The sequence below is a fragment of the Lupinus angustifolius genome, chromosome LG13, assembly GCF_001865875.1.
Source record: "Lupinus angustifolius cultivar Tanjil chromosome LG13, LupAngTanjil_v1.0, whole genome shotgun sequence".
NCBI classification, from domain to species: domain Eukaryota; kingdom Viridiplantae; phylum Streptophyta; class Magnoliopsida; order Fabales; family Fabaceae; genus Lupinus; species Lupinus angustifolius.
Window position 1 is genome coordinate 1,671,317 of NC_032021.1, and position 20,172 is coordinate 1,691,488.

General features: G+C 30.9%; 1 protein-coding gene across 6 annotated transcripts; it reads left to right on the forward strand.

Moving 5' to 3' along the window:
• Positions 5,298–17,523, forward strand: LOC109325149 (myosin heavy chain kinase B-like). Of its 6 annotated transcripts, none has more exons than XR_002105090.1 (2): positions 5,298–7,136; positions 14,442–14,456. XR_002105090.1 is itself a non-coding variant. In XM_019557316.1 (2 exons), the coding sequence occupies exons 1-2, from the start codon at positions 5,467–5,469 to the stop codon at positions 6,979–6,981; spliced, it is 1,485 nt and encodes a 494-aa protein (XP_019412861.1). In that variant the 5' UTR covers positions 5,298–5,466; the 3' UTR covers positions 6,982–7,231. The 6 variants fall into 6 exon arrangements, 5 of the variants coding, with proteins under 5 accessions (XP_019412861.1, XP_019412860.1, XP_019412864.1 ...); XM_019557316.1 differs by lacking the exon at positions 14,442–14,456 and having other exon boundaries at positions 5,298–5,624; positions 5,655–7,231; XM_019557319.1 differs by lacking the exon at positions 14,442–14,456 and adding an exon at positions 17,513–17,523 and having other exon boundaries at positions 5,299–6,905.

The following is a 20,172-nucleotide window of genomic DNA, read 5'->3' on the forward strand; positions in this document are numbered from 1 at the left end:
ATATGTACATGCATACCTAGATGAGGGACATACATAAATTTTAGTTGGTTAATATGTTTGAAATATCTTACACTCTGATCTGATTATCTTCTCCATCATCTATGATTGTTCACTCAGTGCAGGTGCATATTGCATAAAGATCCAAGTTTGGATTAGATTAAGTAATCTCTTTACAAAAAAGTCCAAGTTCGTTGGCAAATCTAAATATCTGCCAACTATCCATTACATGCTTATGCAAGATTTACATATTAGAGACTAGTGAGGATTGTTAAATGTTTTCTGATTATGCTTGATTGTAATCAGACAAAGTTAATTAGTAGAATTATACTATAATATATAACAGAATCTCTCACGTCATATTTCAAATCTACTATGATAGTTAACCGGACACATGCCCCTCATAGCAAAAATAAGCGCTTAAATCGTTTGCTTAACAATTGACTCACATTGTTTTTTATTCTTTTAATCATTTAATAACAATCTTAGATTGCCACTAAAGCATAGTATTACTCTAGAATCATGTTTGGGATTAGGATAACGTGTTGGGTGTTAAGCAGACACAAAATGCAATGAGCAAAAGTAAATTATTTTAAAGCTAAAGTATTTCCTTGAATAGTTCAAAGTTTAGTGGTTACCTTTTTTATATTTTATTATTCTTGTGGGTGTGTGTCACTTACACATGTTCATGAGGCAACACAGTTGGGTGCAACTACAAGCTACTATTTTGGTAACCCTACAAGAAGGGAACTCTTCATAGTGAGCCAAATGTACAAAGCATTTTAAGGGCATGTTAAAAAATCTTCCTAGATTCATTTAGGTGAGAATTTTGAGATGTTGTGGCCTCAAAAATGACACGCATGTTTGTTGATTTTACACGATAAACATTTTTTAATGTATTTATTTATGATACATTGATTAGTGAATATTAAGGAACGTCGTGTACAAAAAATAATGAACCAAGCGCGTGCATGTTCATTGAATACATATATAGAGATAAGATATGGTTGATTTGTAAAACATAAGTTTATATGACAATGGCTGAGCCTTTGCATCTGCAAGCTTTAGATAGTAGAAGGGTCGACATGACTCAATTTGTATCTTATATTAATTAGAAAATTTTATTCAATTAAAAAGAAACTATAAAAAACAGAAATTAATATTTTAGTATTATTTTATAAAGTTTGATTTGATGAAATATGAGGACGGAAAAATTCTGAAACAAAAGATCATTATCAGTTACTATTTTGACTCAAGTACTCACTCTTCCATGTAGCTCACCCTTTTGTCTAAATAAACTGAATCATATCAAATTAGATTCTTTGTTCATGAATGTGACCTTTATTTTATATTTTGTCATTCTTTATATGTAGTGTATCATATTGTAAATATATTTACGTATTTGTTAAGATAAATACTTTTAATAGTTACTACAATTAATATCATTGCACTTGCCGATAAAAAATAGCATTGCAATAGTATAAAGATACTATATGAGTATAAAGATGATGGCTTTGTTGTTTTATTTACCACATTCGATATATAAAATGAATATTTAGAGATTGGGTACGTGAAACATGCTACCTTTCCATGAGTGCCCACAAATCATGTAATTCTTCCTCATAAGAAAAATTTGAAGCATGATTGAAAACTTTGATTCTAATACATCCACACTCTTCATAGCTTTACGGTTATTAAATTATTACACCTCATAATATTCTAAGAATATAAGAAGAAATTAAAAGAAAACTAGAGATAAATTTAAAGTATTTTTAAACGAGACAAATTGAAATTAAATAAAGAATTTGAGTTGAATATATAGAATATTTGATTTGAAATTAAAATATTAACTTTTCAGACTAAGAGAATACATCTAAAATAATTCTAAATGATTAAATGCATGTGAATGCCACACCCTTCATATTTTAGGAGTTTTATATACCCTATCTATATGGCCGTATGGATCGGAAAACATATACATTTTTTGGTTACATACAAAGAACTTAAGAAAATATCTACGTATATATTAGATTCAAAATGTTATCTTTGGTTGAAATTGCAAATTGGAAAATAAAAATGTTTGAATGATTGATCTCTCATGAAGCAGCCAGGTGTCAGTCATCACCAAAAACTGAATCCTAATGTTTCCTTTTCATATAGAAATGTTGTAATCCGCACATGTTTATACGGATGTAACGTGTCATAGTGCAATTTTACATTGTTCCCTCATACATCATGCTTATGCATTGTGAATGTGGCTTCATTCGTTTCAAAACCTTATTGGCTAATTCGTATCTAACTAATCAGACATGACAAGTTAAAGTTGAGACTACATAAGCATATGAGGATACTTCAACCCAAAAGATTAGTGGAAAAGTCTCATAACTTAAGTACCATATTCAATTTATTATTTTTTTCAATATGGACTCCTAACGAAATCCTCTTATTTTCTTTACTATATGATTATTAGTTTTTAACTATAATTTAATCAATTATTTTATCATATATAAATTATTAAATGCATGAGATATTCTTCTTTTAAAAATGGAGAATATCTATTAACCAGCCAAATCTTCTATGTTTCTATCTATCCCGGCATACCAAAACTTATTATACTAATATACTCATAAAAAGTGATATAATAATACCAAAACTTATTAGTGATCATATACTACACTTGTTATTGATATTTTCACAGTAAATTATTCTAATATAAAAAGTAAAATGAAAGTTTTGGGTTTAGATTCTCTTTGGTACAAAGGGTCAAGTGCACGGTAGACATGCTAAGATGTGGTACAAACAAATATTTAAGGATTCAAATTTTTACTTATTTTTGAATAAAATATTTAATAAAATTAAGGATTAAAATATTTAATAAAATTACAAAATCAAATTTTCTTTTACTTTCTAGTAGTAGATGGATCAATTCTGAAAACGTCCCAATTTAAAAAAATTGGGTGACTAGGAATATAGGATACACCAATAATTATCCATTAAGCAATATCTATGATCACGGATTCAACAAAGTTTGAAGTTCACAATATAACAATTCGAATATTTCCCAATTACATTTCAGAGCTTAACTTAATTTCCTGTTGTTAAACAATCGAAGAAGGGCCTTTAGTAAGGACTATGAGGTACTAGTTCTTGTTGAGGAACAATTATAAGGTGGCCCTGAAACTAACGTTTGAAGTTTAAACATGCAGCAGCATTAGTACTAAAGACGTAGATGGAAACTATCTATAGAGCCGTGACATTATGACATTATGAAACCGCGGCTGTTTCAGTTTTGTTTGCTTTTGAAGACAAGATGGTTCAACCAACGTTTTGACTTGACCAATCATGTTTTTTGTCAATTCAAAAATTCTCAAATTGTAAAACAAACCAAACTAAATATATATTTGTTTTGTGTAGCAGGCAATTTGGGCAACTAATTCATGTGACACAATTGCACAATTAATTTTTGGTAGTGGACGGCTGAGCCATTGCAGTGGAACTTACCAAAAGCTTGCATATATGTATATGAATAGAGATTATTTGTCCAAATTGTATTACACTTCATATATTAAGTTAATTAGAATGTTTTATTTTATTATTTTTTGCTTTTAAATTTTTTCTTTTATCTATGTGTCAGTATATGACTGACTTGAAACAAAGAATAGAACAACGTTTGAGACAGATGATCTTATCCATGTATATATATACCTCATTACATAAGAATTATTTGACCCAATGAACGTGTTGAAAGACAGTATAATCCATATTCTATATAGTACTTAGTTACGCATGTTTTTCATATTTACATTAATATAAAATCACTGTTCCATTGAAATATACATTAACAATTGTCACCTGTTAATTGCCACGTATTAAAATATCATATAAGTTGCTGGTGTATATCGTATACCCATTTTTATTAATAGATTCATCTTTCTTGATTTTTTAATCATACTAACAATTATTGTCTAAGGCGAGATCGGAACATTTTTTATACAATACATTATTTCAATACTCATTTTCACATTTTAATCCTATATATCATGCGTAGGGTCTTTGGTAATTATGCTAATATGACATTGTCATCTCGATATACTAGGTTGAATTTATTTAATTATTAGGAAAAAATTCAATGCGTTTGTTTTGGATTTTCTCTCAAAATAAACATTTTTGTTCAGAAAAGGGAACATTTATAGTTTGTTTGGTTATAATTTTTTTAAAAAGATAATTAAAAAATAAATGTGTTTTTGGAGAATCCAAAATTTTAGCTTCAAGCACAGGCATTTTATGCAAGAGATGATAGGAAAATTAGATTCGCTTATGACATTTGTAACAAAACGCAAAATGCTTAATTGACCCATTTATTTTTCTTCCTTTTGTAATATGGTCTTCAATCTTCGTTGCTAAGGTTACAATAATGACATAAATATTAAACTGAGATAAGAATAATAAAATTGTCTTTCAATCAGATATACTGTATGTATTAGTTTAACATTAAATCCATCAAACATTTTCAACATTATTGTACAGAGTTAGGTGATCCTTTGACATCAACGTAGGTTGTAAAAGATGTCTATATACTCTGCCATTAGACTTTGTATCACAAGGTAAGTTAATGTTCAAATTAAACAAAAGTCAAGGGTTTCAAAAGAAGAACAACTTAACACAGTGCCAAACCAGTGGCGTTAAATATCAAACGGGTAAATACATATTCATTCACTTATTAAAGAAACTGCATTCGTCTCTAGTATAGTTAACTGCAACATATTTTAATCACCAAATAAAAAACATCGATCATTCAATATGATAGTATAATATAAATAGAGATTGTTCATTGAACAACAATTTTTACACAATATTATTATGCACAGTTTGATTATTTTAATAATGTGTGACTACCAATGTTGAAATTGAAATAAACAATAGAATAGAATCTTTGATTAGCAAATCCCATCCAAACTGCGCTGTGTCCCCCAGGATTAGAGAAAACGCACTTAAACGTTGTCGTGGTCTTATAATAAGCTGAAAAGTGCTTTTTTGACAATCTAGAAAAAGTCAATGTTACTCGAAACCCTTCCTATACAAGTATTATTAGAAATTTAAGAGTCAAACATAGTAGTCTCGATCGAGAAATCGCATTCTCATTCACACTCAAAAACAAAAATACTCATCCTTACGTTACCTATCCATATTTCTTCCTTCACATGCAAAACTGTTACCGGTACACCCGGTTTCCCCGAACCTCCACGTGTCCTCAACCTCTCACTTTTTTCCTATATAAAACACATTCCCTAACTTCTCTCCCAATTTTCCATTCCATTCTATTCTATTTCACCACACAACACAAATAGATTGATAGAGCAACAACCTCAAACACACAACCTTACCTACAATATCTCAAAAGCGTTTTGTTATTTGATATATAACACAGGATCCTGTTACTTTTCTCTTTTTTCGTTCTCTTGATATTGAATGAAAAACACAAGAGTTGAAAGTGGCGCCATGATAGTAGAGCGAAACCCGTATCAAAGACAAAAACTTGGAGCCATTTTGAACTCTGATCCAGCCACCCTTTACACTCAAATCCACCATGACAACAACGATGAAATCTCAAACAAACGTCACAGCAACGCTTCCGCCGCCACGCCCGCGCGCAGCAGCAACAGTATCTCTCCCTTTTTGATGTCTCCATGGAATCAAGATACATCATCTCCTTACAACAAGTCTCCATGGTTGTTAACCTCTTCCACTGTCAACTTCTTCAACAACTACAACGACGATGAAAACAACAACAACGACGATTTGGAGAACGGGCTCATTGGGTCTCTCGTTCGAGAAGAGGGACACATATACTCGTTGGCGGTTTCGGGGGATTTGTTGTACACTGGTTCTGATAGTAAGAACATTAGGGTTTGGAAGCATATGAAGGACTACACTGGCTTCAAATCACGCAGTGGCCTGGTCAAAACCATTGTGGTTTCCGGTGAGAAAATCTTCACTGGTCATCAAGATGGTAAAATAAGGGTTTGGAAGGGTTCAAATAAGAATCCTAGCTGCTACAAACGCGTTGGAAGCTTGCCTAAATTCAAAGACTACGTCAAGAGTTCAATGAATCCCAATAACTACATCGAAATCAGGCCACATAGAAACGCGGTAAAGGTGAAGCACTTCGACGCCGTTTCGAGCCTGAGCTTGGACGAGGAAGAAGGTTTTTTGTACTCAGGTTCGTGGGATAAAACTCTCAAGGTTTGGCGCGTATCGGATTCAAAGTGCGTTGAGTCAATCCAAGCCCACGACGATGCGGTTAACGCGGTTGTGTCATCGTTGGGTGGATACGTGTTAACTGGTTCTGCAGATGGAACGGTGAAGATGTGGAAGAGGGAAATGAAGGGGAAGAAAACGAAACACGTTTTGGATAGGATTCTGTTGAAGCAAGAAAACGCTGTAACTTCTTTAGCAGTGAACCATTTATCAACGGTGGTTTATTGCGGTTCATCTGACGGAATTGTGAACTACTGGGAGCGTGACGGTAAAAACAACGGCCTCAACCACGGCGGCGTTTTGAAGGGGCACAAGCTGGCGGTGCTGTGTCTCGCGGCGGCCGGGAGCCTAGTTTTCAGCGGCTCCGCTGATAAGAAAGTTTGCGTTTGGAAGCGAGAAGATAGTGGGGCCCACTTGTGCCTTTCGGTTCTGACGGGCCACATGGGCCCAGTTAAGTGCATCGCGGTTGAGGAAGAACCTCACAACGGCGTTCAACGGTGGAAAGTTTATACTGGGAGTTTAGATAAGTCCGTGAAGGTGTGGCGCGTGAGTGAACACGTGCCTGAGTTGAAGATTATAGATAGTAGCCCTACTTATGATTCTTCCCCTCGTGCATCGAACTACTCTTCACTCGCAAACTATGCAAGAATGTCAGAACACGCGCCAAGTGAATGTTTTGGTTCCCCTGTGGCAGCTTCAACAAATACTATCAAAAATAGGAATTAAGTTTCTTTATAATTATTTTGATTGGGTTTGGTTTTTCATGTCACCTTTGTGGGTTTCATTATGTACATTAATTGTTGATTGAAAAAGACAATGTAAAAAAAGTATTATGATTTGTGTGTACATAATAAAAGTGTAAAGGCAATAAGAAAGAAGGGGTGATGTATGCTTAGGGATGAAGTAAACCAATGGAGCAGTTTGTTTCCTTAGAAAGAGGGAGCAATGTAATTCAATTCAATTTGGTTGCTTCTGTGCTTGAGTCAGAATCGTGCCCTGCATGTGAGGGACTATTACTGATGGTTACATCATAATATTTTACACCCTTCACTTTCAAGGCCAAGGGAGCTAGAAGACATTCTTTGGGAAATTTTAATACAATTACTACATTTTTTACATTTTTAATCTACCTGTTTTGAAAAAATGTTGAAGTATAAAGATTTGTTAAATTTAAATATGAGTTAGTCTAAGTAATTTGTTATTAAGCAAAAATTATTATAAACAATAAGATAATAACAATACAAAAAATAACTAACAAGATAACTACTTAAATTCTAAAAAACTATGTTACTATAACATTTTGGTACTATAACATTTTGGTAAACTGTGGATTCTTTAATTTCTTTTTTTTAATACAAAACCAGTATCTTCAATGTATGGTTTACTTTTTTGCTTTTTATTTATAAAAAAAATCCAAACTCATATTTAGGAGACAACTTGCCAACTTCGCTTTATTGGGGCGTGATACATAGGAAATAAAAGTTAAGGAAAGAAAAGTTGAGGAAGTAAAGAAGAAAAAATGAGTAAAAAATGTGATAACTTTTTAGTTATTTGGTATGGTAGAAAATGAAAGGAAACTGGATGAAAAAATATAATTATAATTAGAGAAAAAAATGTATGAATTTTATATATTGTTGTTATGTTATTTACATCATTGATTTTTCCAAAAATAATAATAATACAAATTAATATGATAATATATTGAATGTGTATAAATCTTTACATTGACAGTTCATAGTTATTACACTCTTATAACTAATAATGAAAAAGACATGGACAATAACATGAAGACATAAGTTCCACTATATTATTGTATTTGTTTGTTTTCTTCACTTGAATCTTCAATCAAATGCTGAAAAGAGAACATAAACGTGTGGATCATATCATCTTTTCTCGTAATATAAAAAAGAATCAAAGCAATAAAAATAGCTTAAATTTTTTCAATACAACTAAAAAGTTTAAAAAGATGTAAGAAATAAATTAATTATTTTAATAAAGTTTTAATTTTTGTGGTAGATAATAAAGTAATAGTTTAATTTACATTGTATTTGGTTTAAGAGAAAAATGTATGAAATAAAACTTGAAGAGAAGAAACATAGTAAAAAATAGTGATTTTTTAATTATATGATATGAAAGAAAGAAAAAATGTATATTAGTGAAATATAAATTGTTTAAACAACAAAATACAAGCCTTATTAATATAAGTTAAGAGCCAATTTGATTTTTTTCATTCATTTTCTCTCCATATATGAGAGAAAAAGTTTTTAATGGCCCCAAGCTATTTTTTCTTTCCTTCATTTATTTTATTTCCAACCAAATGATGGAAAATAAGCTTTTCTTCTCCTTTTCTCTCCTCATCTTTTCTTTCCTTCCATTTTCAATGGAACCAAACATAGCCTTAGTGAAAAAGATACAGATTCTTAACCATGTGATTCTATCTTGAGATTTATACAAGGGGGAAAAGTAAGCTGGCTTGTATATAAATTTCTCAGAGGCCTGCTTAGATCCTTTAATTGCAGAGTTTATAATGGAATTCAAAGGATTATGTATGATTAAGGAGAGGGTGATAAATTATTTGGTAGGATATGATTGATTTGTGACATGATGACAAGAAATTTTGGGACAGAAAATCTTAAATACTAGATATATTTAAAGTAATAATACTATATATAATCAACATTATCTCGTATAGCCAAATCATCAAGACTAAATGATATATATTAATATATTTATGAATATGGTGAATGGATTTTAGTTTTCGTTACTTTTGTTTCCAAATGCATGTCCAAGATGAACCATGTAGATTCTTTAATATTCTAAACATAAACTATTCTTAACCTTATTTCCTCCAAAGAAAATAAAGTTGTTTTTTTGTGGTTGTGTCTCATGTTGTTTACGATTGAGGAGCATAATCCTTATCTACAAGAAATATGAATAGTGATAACCTTTTTGAATTTTAATAGAGATTACATCTTCTTTCTTATTTAATGTCGCATCCAATTAAAAAGTGACACTTAATTAAAAGGAAAAGTTTTAAAAACTTTAACTAATATTATATATTACTTTATTAGAATTTGATTAGCTACACATATTAAGATATAAAAGAGTGGTCCCTTTTAGTTCACTATCTTTTATAAACACATACTTATGTTTTACAAATTACATTGTAGGTTTTTTTATTAAATTTATTTTTTTAGTCAACTTTAAAAATGAATTATTATTTATAAATACATTTAACCAATATAATTATACAATTAATATGATTCATATGAATGAGATGTTGTTCTACTAGTAAGGTCAATCTCTATCTATCATAATGTCAAAATTTTGATTCAATGAGAGTGATATAATTGAGAGAGAAATCACATATTCCAAAAATGATTAATTTTTCTAATTTATAGGGTGAAAAAATATATTTGGTTAAATCAAAAAAATAATTAATGTTAAGAAAAGTGTTAAAATGGTAGAGCCATGCACAATCTTAACAAAACAAGAAAGAAAGAAAGAGAAAATCATTCATTGAATGATTATTGAATTGATTGAATAAAAAGTGAGTCAATATGACGTATTTATAAGAAAGATGAGTAAATGTTGAAGAATAATAAGAAAATTATATAATCTTATATAGGATAGATTGGTCATGGTACACAATTCTTGAAGAGCTTGAAAAAGAATTCTACTTGATGTAATATGATCTTGGTAGAGTTGAGAATGCATGTCATGATGAGGTTCTTGCATGGTTATGTCATAAATATTTTTTTTCTTGAGATAAAGAACATCAACCTAATTATGCATGGAACCATCAACACATTTCTTTATGTATGGAACCATCAGCACCTTGAACCTCTTCCAATGAAAATGATGAAATCAGAATCAACAGCAACATCAAGACCAAGCATCACATAGAGAAGAAATGGCAAGAATTTTGCATTGAGCAAATTCTGCACTAAGAAGAGACGAAGTTGGAGAATGAAACACTGAATTCTAGGATTTGTTTGGATGAGATTTGGAGGAATATGATGGAGAAAAATCTATTTATCTCCCTTGCAGCTTCTTGCATGTTGAAAACAAGAACAATCACAGAAGATGGAAGACATGAGCGGAAGCACATAATGAGTATTCTTGATGGTCCTGATGGTTTTGTGGAGTTGGTAGTGGTGATGAATGAAATGAAGGAGTTTGAATGGTTCTTTGGTTCTTGCATGAACAAAGAAAAATTTTCATCGTGTCTAAAGATAAGGTAAACCGAGGAGACTCCATAGAGCAAGATTCCACAACTCCATGCATTCAAAGGGAAAACAATCGAATAATTATGCTTTGATACCATGTTAAAATGGTAGAGCCATGCACAATCTTGATAAAGCAAGAAAGAAAGAAAGGGAAAATCATTCATTGAATGATTATTGAATTGATTGAATAAGAAGTGAGTCAATATGACTTATTTATACAAGAGAAGATAAGAAAAGAAATCTTGTAAAACAAGTAACTAACATAAATAGTTATCTTTGATTAGTTCCTTATACAAAAAAAACAGTTATGTTTGATATTGTTGCTAGTATGGTACAACAGAAATCATTATTCTTCCTCTAAAACATGATCATTTTCTTTGCTTTTGTAAGATTTTCCTTCTGAAACATAGGGGTAATAGTAAATTGTTGTTTCGGCTTGAGGTCTAAAATGACATGGTTAAATCCAAAATTAAATGTAATATGATTTGACTGATACAGTAGCAGAACATTCCTTAGGTTCAAGTTTCGAACATTCCAAGCTGACAATGTTGTCCATTTCTTCCTTTCTTAGCGATTTCTGTTCAACCTTTATTTCTGGAAACACATTTCATTAGTCATTACACTCAGGTCTTCAATTTCTTACCTTTGTTTTTTATGTTCCTTCACTGCTTTTTGTGTCCTTGATAATTGATATCACCTTAATTTAATTTGCTTCATGGGTTTTTGAGTGTGTTTTTGGATCATGATGGCTTCACTTGTCAAAAAATGCATTGGTTATAGGATTGATGAGAACAAAAAGAAAAGCATTGGCAAATTTTCAAGGATGCTCAAAAGTTTATTGTCTGTTTTTGAAGTTGAACAAATCATGCATGCTGAGATGGTTTGCCAAACAAATCAAATAGCACCTGAGAAGGTTATTGTGAATTCGGAACTTGTTGATTGGGACCAGCTCATATTGCTTCTGAGCTGTCCAAACCCACCAAAAGGATTGAAACAAGGTTGCTATTGGTATGACAAAGCATCTGGTTTGACAGAAGAAGATCATACATGAAAGTTGGACAGAAGAAGATCAAGGGGCATATATGGGATAAGGTGATTTGTTTGTAGATGAATGTTGCCTACTTGCCTTGTTTGGTTTTATCTTTTCTTAGTTATAATAACCACTCATCCATAATTGTGGTTGTGGATGCATTCTTTAACAGCTTGGAACTAAGCTTGCTTGTGCAATTCTATCATTGCAAGTTCCTTCTAATTCTGTGACTCCTTATGGAGAACAACCTTCCAATGAAAATGTTTTACAAATTTCTACTTGTTGGTTCCGTCTACTCCGGAAAAGTACTATATTTAAACAGGTAGGAATGATCCTGCTAGAGGGAAAATCATTTTTTTTTCTTGTACTTATGTCATATTAATCAATCAGTTTGTTGAGTTATGCTACAATTTTAAACTCTGAAAGCTAGCACAAGTCTTGGTTTAATTTTCATTACTCTATAACTTGTAGATGATGTTGATAGCTGGAAGTAATGCATGCGATGGTATATTGGTATTGCATCTTTGATCCAATTTTCAAATGTAATATGGTTTTTCTTCACAAAACCAAGTCAAATTAGTTTTCTGTTTACTGCAAAATGTATTTCAGCTTATAAGGTCCCTGCATGTTTACTCTTTAAACCTGTACTTTTTTTCTGTAGAATATCTATCTATTTCTAGAAAGTATAAATGTAAATTTATGAGTGTGTTATGTACAATGTCAAATTTAGAGCATAAGCACTTTAATAGTTAATTCTGGTCAGTCACATTGCTGGTTCTTCGGCACTCTACTGGCCATGCTTAATCAGTATCTTATAAACTGATTCTTCATATAAATTAAACTTTCTCAAAGATTTAAACCTTTTCTGTTTCTGGTGTAGTGGTTCATTACTTTTGAATTGAGCTCAAATGAATTGAACATAAGTGATAACCTTATTTTAGTTCCAAACCAAATGCTAGCTAATATCTCACTCAAAACTCATTATTTTAATGGATGAAAACAATTTGGCAGTGCACTTGCTACCATTTATCTGATATATATTATTTTGTCACCATAACCTTATGTTATGCATGTTGATATCAACTCATTAGAGTACATCCAAAAAAGTGTGGGAGAAAACTCAAGTGGTTGGATATGTTTGAAGACACAGATACTGTTTTATTCTCTGTGGCCTAAACTGACTATGATGAGTACACTGTAGACAGTAATGGAGTTGCTCAATCTCTTTGAAAACATTATCACTCACAAAGCATTCAATAATGGGATAAAGGCTTAATTATTATTGTACTGACAAAATTCGATCTACTCGGGGAAAAGGCTGAAGTGATGATACCTTAACAAGATGTGAATGGTTTAGTGACTTCAATCCAGTTATAAGCCACAATCAAAAAACAACTAGTACTACTAGTAGCAGTAGGAGGAGTAGTAATACTAATAGCCCTTTACTATGATACAAACTGAAATTAATGTTGACATGTTTGTAAAAATATCTATGGAGTACATAAAGAATCTGTTTCATTCATTCCCTTTACTATGATACAAACTGGCCTATTGTCCTTACCACAAAAGTAATGATAGTTATTTAGTGACTTGTGAAGATATTTTTGCAGCACAGATATCCAGAGATGAGAGATCACATGGTCACTAATAATAATATCATGAAACTTCCAAACTTTTATGGGCTTCAATAAAATATTTGAACGGTTAAAATAGATAGGAGTTCACTTATAAGTTGATTATCAAGTTTTTTATTTCTCTTCATTTTCTTCCAAAAATCGACTCCTAAACAGATCCAGATCATATATGATAGTTTCCACCCATGCTTACAAATTATTCCACTTGGTTTTTGCATAATCTGGTGGAGATGTAGCTTGTTATTCATGTGTAATTAACTTTTCCATTAACATCTAGAATATATAATAAGTGGACATATAATTGAGATTAGGTTCATCACTGCATGATTGCTATCCCTGTGTATCAAACTCAAGCTCCAACTTTTCATTTCATTTGAACTTCAAAAAACTGAAACAATTTGTAAAACAAAATTTCTACTTTTCTATATCAAATTCTGGGGTGGGTTTAATAACTTGTAAAAAAATTCAATTTGGCTTCATATCCTCAAATATACCAAAACCACTTCATGACATTTTTACATATATGGCTTATTACACTTATAAGGGACTAAGAACAAAAGTACATAAATATATAAATATATAAATACATATACATAATATATAGGATATACTAAACCTCTCTCTACCAAGGAACAAACCTATCCATAAGCAAACACACGGTTGATTCTGACATAGTTGAATTATCTCCCACACTTTCTTTCTTTTGAGCTTCTTTTATTTCCACTTCTGAACCTTGTTTCTCTTTGGGTAATTTCATCAAGGGCTTTCTAGCAAGAACTTTTTCTGTGAGCTTTGTTAGCTCACCAACCCATACCTCTACCATTGCTGACATTTTTCTCTCAGATAATAATAATAATCACTTTCTGAGGCTAGTTATGAGGCAGTGTTGTTTATATAGGAAGATGAAAAGATTAATATCAATAATTGGGGTTATGGTTTTTCTTGTGAGAGTGCATGTTATGTATGTCAGAAACGTGGGGCACCTTTAATGGAAAGGGGTGGCACACAGAAATGAAGGTTCAGATAGGAACAAAGTTCACATGTAACACAAAAATGAATAAAATCTTTCAAGTGTTTCAATTTCCTTATATTTTTTTCATTATACTTTGAAATGATGAATATGTTATTATATATTAGATTTTTTTTGGTTTTTTAAAATTTTATTTCTCCATTGATTAAAAGGATTTATATTCCACAAAAATAATATATATGTGTCCTTAACCGATTAAATACCAATAGAAAATAAAAATGTTAATTTACCTTCTTTTTTTTAAAATTTCTTTTAAATTAAAGTGACACTTTTTAATTCAATTTTCATAAAAATTGCAACAAATGATTTCCATTGAATAGGATATACTGATAGTTTTATTTAGAATATTCGGTGGGAGATATCTATAGGCTTAGTATGACCACTTTGTTTGTCTTCTAGCCCATTGGTCCTTGTAGATGGATTTGAACACCACGTCCACCAAAAGTTGAAATGAAAACAGGAACAAGATAAGCACAACCATTCAATTATTGCTTTTACTTTTCTTTTTTCTTTTAGGTAATTTTGTGACAACAGAAGGTAGATATTTAATATCGTAGATATTTAAATAGTTTAATAGGACTATTAAACTATTTAGTAAATCAAACTTCATATAATACTGTAAAAATATTAATTTATGTTATTATAGTTTTATTTCTAATCAAATAAGATTTTTTAATTGGATGAAGACATCAAATATGATAGGGGCGGAGTTTCTTGTATACTATAAGTTTAGCCTGCTTAACACAAAGTTTGATCTAATTTGATTCGCCCTTATCTATGGTAGTGTTAATACTCATATCTTGAAAAAAAATTCTTCCTCTAATTACTTCAGAGTTCAGAGGTGACGTGTGTTGGAACATTTTCTTTGTTAACAAGCCTTCTCACGATGAATAGTCAATTATGTGATGTTCAATATAAACAAACTCTCACAATTGAAGAGAGAAGAAAATGAATGAAAGACAAATAATACTGCAACACTAAAAAGAAAACAAATGTATAGATGCCTTAAAATATCAGAACTCTTGTCAAGATAAGTAGGTCCATCTAAGTGATAAAGAGTTTGTTACTTCTTAAGTAGGTTCGAATTCGAGTGCTCGAGCTTATACATAGGATAGATGTATGCAATTTTACTAACGATTTAAACCTTATCATTGGGCCGAAAATTTATGAGATAATAAAAGGTCTCTCAAAGAAAAGTCTGTAGCATGGGTAGCTTCAAGTTGTCCCAGCCCATTTACAGTCCCTTTCATTTGCTTTGTACGTTATAGGCTGCATTTGTGACAAAAGTCCAGAAGGGTGCATTTGTCTTTCTCCCTGAAAACAATTTAACATTCTAAGAGAGGAAGCTACCCATAAACTTGGTTGTGGAACATGACAATCCACTGGTCCTATTAGGCCATATAATATAACTTTCATGAAAAGTGTGCTTAATTCCAAGTATATGTCTGCTGTAGCAGCCAGCTTTCACCCTTTTTCCACTCTTATTTGTAACGTGGATACACATCAAAAATGTTCACATGCAAGTTGCACCATATGTGGTGCTTACCCTGAAATGTTTTACTTGCTAGCTCTCCCCAAAATCATAATGAAAAAGGTACATTCTAGGATCACCTGTCTCACTTTTTTGTGTCCCATTGTATTCCAACCTAATGGAAAATTGCCATCTACTTAAAAAGAAAAAATCACAAAATGATAAAGTAACTTTTTTATGCTAGTTAGTAATGTTTGATTGGCTTGGTACACGGGGACGTGTTTTATCTAGGGACAGAAAATCTCATTCCACTCTGAACCATTGCCTAATCTTGCATGTCCTAATGGCCAATGCTCAATTTCTCACTTTTTTGTGTGGATAAAATAGAAACTTATTTATAAATTAACAAAAGAGAATGATAAAATTAAATGTCTGACCCACTTGGTTATTTTCCCCTTTTTATGGTGTTTAATCACTAAATATAGAAAGCGATTTATATCTTCGAAGTTGTAAGTTAACATGGAATTTTATTAGGGAAGTATATGAATGTCTGATTCATTTGGTTAAACTCTTGTATGTTTATACATTTTATCTCTGAATATAGAGTTCAAAGTGATTTATATCTCCAAAGTTTTATATTAACATGAGATCATCTTAGAAATTGAAACAGTATTTACACACACATTCACTCTCTCTCTCACACACACACACACATTAGAGTACCTCACAGGATAACCTTATGCTTAAAGCAGTATTTACCTACACACTCACTCACTCTCTCTCACACATTACAGTTACCTCATAGGATAACCTTGTGCATGCATGCTATTAGTTCATGGTATAATAGCTGAAAACCTTGTACCATCATTATAACAACAACAATAAAAAAGTTATATACACTAAGTTTTCCCCCAATCAAGGGCTAAAACATTCAACAAGCATGGAAAGTGAAGCCTCAGAATACAGCAGCCTTGACTTGTTAAACTTGATGAGTTTGTCAACAGTTACAGCCAACTTTGTTGAGATGTTTACTTTCTCTTGAATCCCTTGGGAAGTTTCATGTTGAATAGGGCTCTGACCCTTTTCCTTTAACTTAGACAGCTCTCTTGTCCAAATGTCCACCAACCCAGACATTGCTAGAAATCTAACACAGCAGCCAAAGTACTAGAGAATTTGAGAGGAAGCAAATTCGAATGTGTTGCAGTATGAGTTATTGATAAGATAGATAGGAAGCAAACTAGAGTGAGATGTATATATATAAGGATAATGGGTTCATTCAGATAAGTGATAAAAGAAGTAAAACAGGAACTCCAATATAATAATATATAGTATATATATGCAAAACCACCAGCTATATGTGGTATTAAAGTATGATTTTCTGTTGGCTCTATCAGATTTGGACATACTACCATGTACCATACTAGGTTCACTTTAATAATTAGCACTCTAATCTAGGATAAGAATCTGCTGTCACAGACGCTGTCTCAGACCAAACATATTATCCTACATCAGTTAAAAAAAATTAAATGTTCATAAATTTATCAGTTTTGTTTCATTGTGATTGGTGAAAAACGTAGTTGGGGATATGGTTGGGGACAACAGATCCCCATTCCTCTAATCCTGGCCACGTGACCCACCCATGTAACAAGTGTCACATATACTTGTGCTATACGAGGATAACTATGGCCAAGCCAACGTTTTTATCCAAGAAGACATTCTTTGATTAATATGAGACGATTTTCTATTACAATTTATTCCAAATTATGTCAAAAGAAGAAAATACAAGAAATGAAACTAAGGAAGACTTAAAGGTTTTAATAATGATCATAGAACATCATTAACGAGTAACATGCTCTCGGAGAGATAAGTACCACAAAAACAAAGGAAACAATAAAGATATTTTTATCCTTTTATATACAATATAATAACTCTTTTATCATTGAAAATACATGTAAAATAATATATTTATCTCTCTATTAATGAAGATGATCATTCTTCATCATTAACCCTCCTTTTGAATAGAATTGAATAGGACCACTATACATGTTGATTATTTAACCTCGATAATATATCTATTGCAAACTTATGCTGGATTTCCAAATCATATAATGCTCCACCCAGAAACAGTGTCTTGGATTTTCAAATTATCAAAGTCATACAAAACCATTTCTCTTGGATAGATTTTGGTAATTTCTCTAAAATCTACATGGGTAGCATGCTATACTTTTTAAATGCTCAATACTAAAATCTGAAAACTCATCACTGAATTGATCCTTTGACATTTTTTTAGGGCAAGTCAAAACCAGCTTTGCATTCTTATGAGTGATAATAATTTTAAGGAAATATTCATAAAAATCTATTAAACTTTATATTTTTTTATAAGTAGTTATCATCAAATATTATTTTTATTTACTCCTTAAACTTTCATTGTTGATAAAATTGATTCTTTTTTATTATAAAAAATATCTATTCATTTTATGGATAAAGAACTAATCATTTTTGAGATGTATGACTATTCTTTCTAATAAGTATCCTCTCAAGAATTAAACTTTTTATCTTTTAATCTTTATCAAGATCTAACACTATCTTACACAACATCTTATTGATCACATTAATTATTGCATGGAAGCTAATTTTAATAGTAAAAGAATTTTACTCATAATTTTTTGTTAATCCTAAATGTCGGGTGGTTGCTATATATCTATCCTATTATTTTCAATTGATTTTTATTTTTCACAATAGTTCCTCTCACCATCAATATTGACTAATATGTACTATTGTATTGTTATTATTGTGAGTCTCTTAATATCTCTTTTCTTGTTGGCATGCTAATAATTTAAGATTAACTTTTTATAATAACTAATTTCATCAATAAATAAAGTTTAATAAGTATTTAGAAATAAAAAATAATTCTTAATAATAACTTTCAAAAATCATAAAATTTGTGGGGACTTTATGCATCTTACTCGAAATTTAACTCTAGATATTACAATGGTAGTTAGAAAAATAGAATTACTAGAGAAATAATATTATATTAAAGGTATATATATACATATCTTATATACTTTTGAAAAATAAAGCCATTAAATAAATTTATTTATAAAATAATTTAATCTCTAAAGGAGAAATCAATCAAATAATATGTGATTTCCTTATGGGAAATTTGGTCCTTTAGAAATTATGTTTTTTATAACTCATGGTATTCATCACAAATGATTAATATCCGTTGGGGTGCTTAAATGTTCATCCCATCAAATATTACTTTCACAAATCAAATATTTAATATTTAAATTTTAATCTAATACAATAATAGAAATGTAGTATGATCTTATATAACTGTACCAATACCTCCTTGATAAAATTTATATTTTAATCAATAACATACAAAATTATGAGGGACAAAATCATCTAAGGAAATCTGTAGAGATGATTTGGTGATTTTTTTTCTAAGGTTATATAAAAACATATTTTAAGAATAATATAATGTTTTTATTTTTTAGAGAACAAAATGTTTTAATTATGAGGTCACCTAGGTTTTCCTCGTCGATATAAGAAACACCCCTAGATAGCAGGACTAAGTTGCAAAATATAAAAAACCTTAGATAAAGAATTTACATTCATTCCTTGAATCCAAAAACAGAGTCTGCAACCAAAGCCTCTTGAGAGAGAAAAAGGGTGAAACGATGTCGTACGACGATGTTGAAATAGAGGACATGGAATGGAACCAGGAGTTGCAAGCATACACATACCCTTGTCCATGCGGGGACCTATTTCAAATCACAAAGGAAGATCTCAAACTTGGTGAAGAAATTGCTCGTTGCCCTAGTTGTTCCCTCTACGTCACCGTTATTTACAATATTGAAGATTTTCTTCAAGATTCTCATAATCCTATGCAACCTCCCAAACAACAATCTCTAACTGTTGCTTAAATTTCAGGTTATTGTTAATCTAATCTTATTTTAACCTTTAGTGCTTTAATTTCTGATGAATTGGTTTTAATTTCAATTTTTAGCATGATTAGGTTTAAGTTATGAATATGATTAAAAAGGGGGGAAACTGGATGATAGCATGATGATATTACAACTTTGTTTTATATATTGTGTGTTCATCCAATTGCATAGAAACATGAAGTGAGGGGCACATGTTCTGTTTTTGTATTCCTGTGATTGTATAAAGAGGGGGAAAATTGAACTTTAATTTTAGTCAATTTACAGGGTTCATGATGTGCAGATTGTTGCATTGAATTTCGGTATTTAGAACTTGCTTGTTTATACTTTCAAAAAGTGATTTTTTTAAAGCCAAAAAACATAGCTTCTTTGCTTATTATGTTGTAATCTTTTGTAAAAGTTCAACCAACTAAATCTTAGCTTTAGAACTGTTTATATAGGGGATCGGTTTACCCTGGTGGAAACAAAGTTAAGTCATTCTACCTTTATCCAGCAGTGTTAATTATCACTGAATTCAATTTGCATTGTATTCTACCTTTATGTATGTATATATATATATATATATATATATATATA